At 43.5% G+C, this 6,895-nt stretch overlaps 1 protein-coding gene across 2 annotated transcripts in view; it reads left to right on the forward strand.

The window, feature by feature from the left end:
- The window catches only part of LOC111645696 (spermatid perinuclear RNA-binding protein-like), an 84,262-nt gene that overhangs the window by 47,160 nt on the left and 30,207 nt on the right, over positions 1-6,895 (forward strand). For both annotated transcript variants that reach the window (XM_023394995.2, XM_023394996.2), the window contains exons 6-8: positions 3,042-3,235; positions 5,780-5,875; positions 6,040-6,151. In XM_023394995.2, the coding sequence (XP_023250763.1) occupies positions 3,042-3,235; positions 5,780-5,875; positions 6,040-6,151 (402 nt within the window). The remainder of the gene's footprint in view (positions 1-3,041; positions 3,236-5,779; positions 5,876-6,039; positions 6,152-6,895) is intronic.

Consider the following 6,895-nt stretch of genomic DNA (forward strand, 5'->3'; position numbering starts at 1 on the left):
CCCCCCTCTCCCCCTCTGTTGACTGGACTTCTCTCTGGGTCACCATGAAATTCTGGTCCATGTCTACACACACTCAAAGGACAAAACGACTACATTACCCAGCAGCCCATATTCCAGCTGACCCCTCTCTATTGATCAATTTCTATTGGCTCAGAATGACATCCCACAATTTCATGTTGTAAAAACTGTGTTAATTGAATTAATCTGATGTTCTGGTCACTAATCGTGATGTTGATGTCAAGGAGAATTTAGTGGGGGTTGCCCTTATCTGTATGTGGTCTTGACCTGTGAGTGATGGGTCCTTCATGGCCTGCCTCTGGGAAACAACTCCCATGATGCATCTGCACTACAGGAGAAAAAAGAGTGAAGGGAGTCAATTAATGTAAATAAATGTACAAATAGTTTCTTTAGTTACAATAAAATCTTCCAGTTTTTCATGTATCTTTACCCCCATTATTATAAACTATTCATCCTATGGAGTCTTGAGTGTGCCCCCGTTATAATTCACTGTTTAATGAGCGGCCAGCTGGTCAGTCAGAGTCCTGTTATTGCTGTTAATTGGATCTAATTTATTTTGCAGGCCGTCCTCTGTTTGCATGTGTTTAAATTAAAGAGAACCATGGATAAACGAAAGCTAATTTAGAGACTGGAAACCAAACGTCACAGCAGGAGACAAATCAGCTGTGAGAGAATCATTCGTCATCCAAATACAAAATACAGAGGCTGAAATGTGCCAAAAGTTGGGTCAACATTCCTGGTGAATGATGATTTGACCGCGGCCCTGTGGACAGTAATATAATTACTCAGTTTTGTGTCACTGTAAATTCAACATCTTTGAGTTTTAGATTTTTAGGTAAAAAAGGAAGCGTCTGAAAATGAGATATTTTGGTATTTTCCACCACTTTATAGATGAAATGATAAATTAGTCAATAATGTCAATATGTGTAGTTGCTGCACTAAATTAAAGAGAAAAAGAAAAAAGAATTTTGAATTAAAATTTTCAAATTCAATTGTAATAGAACAAAGTGTTGTTGTTAAATCTTTTACTGCATCAACCTGCACAGTGACGACGGCCTCCACCCAGGGACTACAGGTGAAAATCATCTTTTAGCTTCATCTTTATCCCTGATAAACCAATAATAAAATCAAATTAAATGAAGCAAATGAAGTTCAGAAAATAACATTTGAGAGCTCTTTAAAATTTTAAATGTCAAAATAATTAAATACATTTTAACTGGCAGATGTAATTACAGGTCTATAGTCGTCTCCGTGGCACACTCGACACTCCATAGCTTTCAGTTACAGAATGCTATTGTATAATTCCAGATGTTTTTTAAACGTTGAGCTGATAACTTCTCATGAGTCCATCCTGTAGCATCAGCGGCACCGAAGACCATGATCCTAAGAACCATTTCTAAACTTGAGTTTCTTGCCACAAAGTATTTTTAAGAGAGAAAAGTCCTTTAATGGTTTTTTGTTGGGTTTCACTTCAGTTCCCAGTTTCATTTCTTTTCCCGGTCTCCAGGTGCCCCAAGTAAGCAAAAGTTAAAGAGAGCCCCTAGAAGTGTGAGATTAAAAAAGTTTACTCCTCCAGTTTACTTGGGCAATCCGCCCTGCAGATCTCCTTCCAGAGTGGTGCATTACATTACCCAGAAGTCCCAGGGGCAGAACACAGAAGGTCCTCATTCCTGGTCGTGGAGGAGGAGCGACACGGGAACGAAACCTGTGTCTCTCATCAGCTCCTTCGTTTGTCTTCCACCTCTTCCATCCTGTTCAGCTTTCACTACGGTCTCTACAGCAACAGACTGCCGAACCACACACGCCGCTCGCCGGCTCGCAGCGCTGACCGGTCACACGCAGACAAATGAATTGGACTCTGAATCCTGTAGATACTGTTACCTCCTCTCTGTGAGCGGGAGCTTTTTTTAAAACCTCTGTGTCAGCGTTACTTTCAGAGCCTTTATTTAATCACTGCTGGCTATTGCTCATTGGAAGAGATCTTTGAACCATAATGGCGGTGATTCCACCGTGATGGGACATTTATCAAGATCTAATTTTTGCAGCTTGGCACGCTGAAGAGTAAAGATAATGTTTCAAGTTGCAGAGAAGTCGCCATCTTAGGTTTCCTGCAGGAGATCATTGATAACCCGTGAGCCCTCAGCGCTGAGCTCTGCAGTGTGGTCTGCAGTCTGTTCCCCCTCTTGTTCGTCTGCTTGACTGTCCCACAGCGGGCACCCCTTAGCTGCTCCCGAGAACAAACAGCCTTCACTTTCTTTCCAGGGTGGCGTTCTCACTCTCAGATGTTTATGTTGTCGTTGTCATCTGCTGTCACTCTTCTTCTGCTGTCGTTCTCCCATGGCTCGGCCTCCAGTCATGGCAGGAGTGCTCCCCACAGGAACCCGGTGTGGAGAGACTGTTTCAGTCAAACATAAACATCTGACCGACCTCGCAAGAGTGAAAATACTAGCATGGCGCCCCAGAAAACTGCAGAGCAAGCTGCTTTTAAAGCAGAGCGACTTCTCTTCTAGTAGAATATGTGATGTGTCTGCACTGCGCCCTGCCTCTCCTCGCTCAGACACTCCTGAGCCAGTATTTCCTGAATCCATCCTTGTTCCAAAGTGTTATTGTAATCTTCAATCTGGCCTTTGGTCCTGAATCGTTGCCATGCTCTCATTTTCGTCCTGCGTCGTAATTGATAACACACTAATCTGGCGTGTTCCATCGCCTTCAGCCACTGATCTGCATCTAGAGTGAGACTCCGGCCGGGCAGCAAGACGCATGCGCTCACGTCTACTCCGGTTCCTCCTGTCAATGTTATGAAAAATCCTGCCTTGTGCATGAGAAACCCCCCCCCCTCCCAGAAAAATCACAGAATCTCTCAAATTCCCCCCTCCCCCCCTCCTCCTAGCTCATTCAGTCAGATCAGTGGGTTTGCCTAATAATTAGCTGTCCAACCCCGCTGCCTGCGTGTCTGTGTGTGAGTGTGGGAGGTCACCGGGTCACGCTCAGTCTGTGCTGTCTCATCCTGTCCCTCTCTCCAGAGGAGGGTCATCAGGACGAGGACAAGGAGACGCAGGAGGAGGAAGAGACGCAGGAGGACAAGGAGACGCAGGAAGACGAGGAGACGCAGGAGGACAAGGAGACGCAGGAGGAGGAAGAGGAGGAGGATGATGTCCTGGACAGGCATAAGTGCCAGGCTGCGCTGGCGTCGCTTCGACACGCCAAATGGTTCCAGGTGAGCACAGCTGGACTGACGACACGGCCTCAGTCTTACCCAGAATACCCTGCACTTTAACGAGCGACAGATAGATATGTTTTGAAGGAAACTCAGACTCAGTTTCTCATCAACATAATCAAGACACAGTTTTAATGAAGCTCAGAGCCCTGAAGGGGGGGGGGGCACATAGATGGAGTCACGTTTGGAATAACCTCATAATAAAGTTTTTCCATCCGTCTGTTTTTATGCACATTTTCAGTTCTCTCATAAAAAGTCTCAGTGGAAAAATTGAAGGAAAATATTGTAAAAAGAAGTTTATTCACTGAAATGAAAAAGTTGCTGAATCAATATTCACAATCTGAAAAGGTGCAGTGGAAACAAACTTTAATAAATCTTGACGTACATGACGCACCTGACGATGAGGAAAGTTAATGTAAATTCACTCTACATGTGAATCTGAATTTGATGAATCAGTATCCAGCAGTTACAAACATCGAGACTATAATGAGCACGTAGAGATGTGAGGTTTGAGTGCAGCTGCAGCTCTGCCGTCCCGACTGAGCTGAGAGTTATTCCACCACGGAGGGAACAGACAGTCAAGGTCAAGTGAAGCAGTGAGCAGCTTCCCTCAGGGAAGGACGGCTAAATGCCAGGTAGAGTCGGAGTGAAGGGCTGCACGGTGACTGCAGGTGAGGCGGAGCACGACAATCTTGTTTCATTATATTCAGACAGGACTAATACGACCCGGGAACCTCGGCTGATTTAGTGAATTAGTGACGTCGGTCTCATCCATCACCACGTCTGTAAAGTAAATGAAAGAAGCTGGATTCAGCTGCTGTATTTATTTAGTTTGATAGTCTTCCTGAGCAGATTGAAGTGTCAGTAATCTCCAGCATGATTTGTTTTTGATTTCTTCTTCTTCTGGTTGTTCAGTTACTGTTCTCCTGCTACATTCTGCAGACACTTCCTGTTAGCTTCGGTTGAACCTTGCGAGGAGGCGTGTGAAAGCATCTTGTGAACAAAGTCGTTTTTCAACATGTTTTTGATTCATTTCACTAAAAGCAGAGGAGTCCTGTCAAAAGGTCGTGTGTTTTCTTAGGACTGTAGGACATAGGACACAAGGGAGACATGTCCCAACCCTTCCTGAGGGATGTCCCCCCCTCAATATACCATTGTAAACCTGACTGTCAATTAAAGTAAAATAATAATTAGCACTGAAAGCACTTGAGAAAATTATAAATGCAATTTACAGAGTGCTTCACAGTGGTTTGGTCCACTTCCTGCTACCTTGACCCCACACACACTCCTCTCTATCTAGTTCTGACAAAGCTGTAAACAATAATTATGAGAGAAATAAACTGCAATAAACTGACTTGTAGCAATAAGATGATTGTATCTTAATATTGATGAAAGCCTTCGTGGTTTAAAAACACATTTCTGTTCCCAATGTTTCATCATAGGATTCTTTTGTTTGATATTTCTAAAGCCAGACCTTCACAATAAAAGTCTTTTAATGGACTCCAGAAACAGATAATGAAGAGGACACGGCTCAGTGCCACAGACACTTTCAATCATCACTTCCTGCTGACGACATCCAGTCTAACGCTTTAATTAAAAACTCTTCCTGTATTTAACTCTGCAATGAGAACGACGAAAAGTTCACACAAGAAAGACAAAGACTCATTATTACACTTCTGTTGGAGTAAATTTACCATCAAACATTTAGTTTAATGAAACTTTCCATATTCCTCTGTTGAACCTTGTATTTTATTCTCAAAGAAAAGATAGAAATCCATCGCAGCAACAAATAGAGAGCGTGATACATGTGGTTTATGTTGAGTTTCCCTCGCTGTCGGCCGTCATCTGTCACCATCTTCCTGTCGTCGGTTCCCTCATGTATCTACGTTTGTGGTTTGTTTTCATTGTGTCAGAGATGATATATGTCTGTTATATATTGTACGTCTGTGTTTCTGCTTCATATGTTTCAGTTAATGTCCAACACTGCAGCAGCGCGTCGTCTTATTTCTTCCATGTTTCTATTAATATCGACATTAATCTCATTTTATCAGTAGTTTAGTTTGTGTTGTGAGACTTTTTGCTGCATCTGAAATAGTATCTGATAATGTAATGATGCTGTTACTCACTTGTTATGTTGTTATTGTTCTGCATGATTATAAATGATCTCAATGTCTTTGTTATTTCAATATCTAACATCAGTAATATCTGTAACACCTGTCCTGGGACTGCAGAAGAGAAATAGCCTCTTGGCCGAACAAACAAATGAAAAATGAAATCACTGCAGCTTCTTGTTTTTTTCTGCTGCCAGCAGATCGTTCTCTTTTCAAAGAAAGAACATTATCAAGTGGAACGTGTATAACTCACAGTCTGACATCGGTTTTAGCCAGTAAAGTGAAATTTCAGGCGATGTGAAAATCCTCTCGCAGTGCTGGACGCTCGTATCTGAGAGCGTGGAAAAGAGTCTGTGCTGCTCAGCCGGGCTGCTGCCATCTTGTTGAAATGCTCCTCGTGCTGTCAGTAAGTTTGGTCTGTCTGTCCCCTCAGGCCAGAGTCACAGATCTCAAGTCCTGCGTCATCATCTTGAGGGTCCTCAGAGACATGTGCAACAGACTGCCTGTGTGGCAGCCTCTCAAAGGATGGGTAGGTGCTTGTTGTCACAGCAGCATAAAGATCTCACACTCAGTAGAAAGCAAACTGTGAGTTACATGTTTGCCTGACGTCAATGTGCAGGTTGTGTTGTAAACTCTGTGAATCATGACTGTAATTGATTTAGTTAGTGTCTTGTCTCTCTCTGCCGTCTGCAGCCTCTGGAGCTGATCTGTGAAAAGGCCATAGCCACCTGTAACCGGCCGCTGGGTCCAGGTGAGGCCCTGCGCCGCGTCATGGAGTGCATCGCCTCAGGGATTCTCCTGCCAGGTCAGTGACGACTCCTTAACCGCAGCCTCCGAGCTCCGTGTCGTCTGCTTTTCTTTGTCCCTTCAGACTCTGGGATACAAACAGACACCGTTTATGAGCCCTGGTGTCTGGTGCCGTTAAAAACTGCTGTAAAACTGCTTTAAAAGTTGATTTGCTGAGTGAAATTTAGAGGCAGTAAATGCATTTTTTAAATTATAATCATAAACGTGTACAGGTTGATGCTGTGTGGTTAGATGTGCATTATGCTCCTCATACATGCAAAAACATCTCTGCCGTTCTATCTATTCTGTCTCACACACACGTCTCTTATTTCTACTGGATACCCTCCGCAATTATTATCATTATTCATCTTTTAGAAAGAGGCAGCACACGTACAGAACTTACAGAAAGATATGGACGGAGGTGAATAAGTGCAAAATGAAGACGTGTTTGCTCAAGGTCCATAAATCTTGTTCACATGAAGTTGTAGGACTCGTTCTCGGTAATGGAGGAAGACAGGAAGAGGAAAAAGGACATAATCGGTTTGAAGAAAGAGAAACACAGTGGACATCTGTTCTCTGACATGGACTGTCGAGTTTAGACTGTACAAACACAGGAGTCAGATTTTTGCAGATGACTCAAAGAAATTCTGGCAAACTGTCAGATGAGTCAGGGAGACGAGCCACGGCTTTGGCCAGGCCACAATTAGCAGGGGAGGTGAACTTCTAACCTTGACTGTTGGGCGCTTTGAAGACTTGAGGAGGC

The sequence above is a fragment of the Seriola lalandi genome, unplaced genomic scaffold, assembly GCF_002814215.2.
Source record: "Seriola lalandi dorsalis isolate HSWRI2012SDOR001 ecotype SW California unplaced genomic scaffold, Sedor1 jcf7180002054955, whole genome shotgun sequence".
Taxonomy (NCBI): Eukaryota; Metazoa; Chordata; class Actinopteri; order Carangiformes; family Carangidae; genus Seriola; species Seriola lalandi.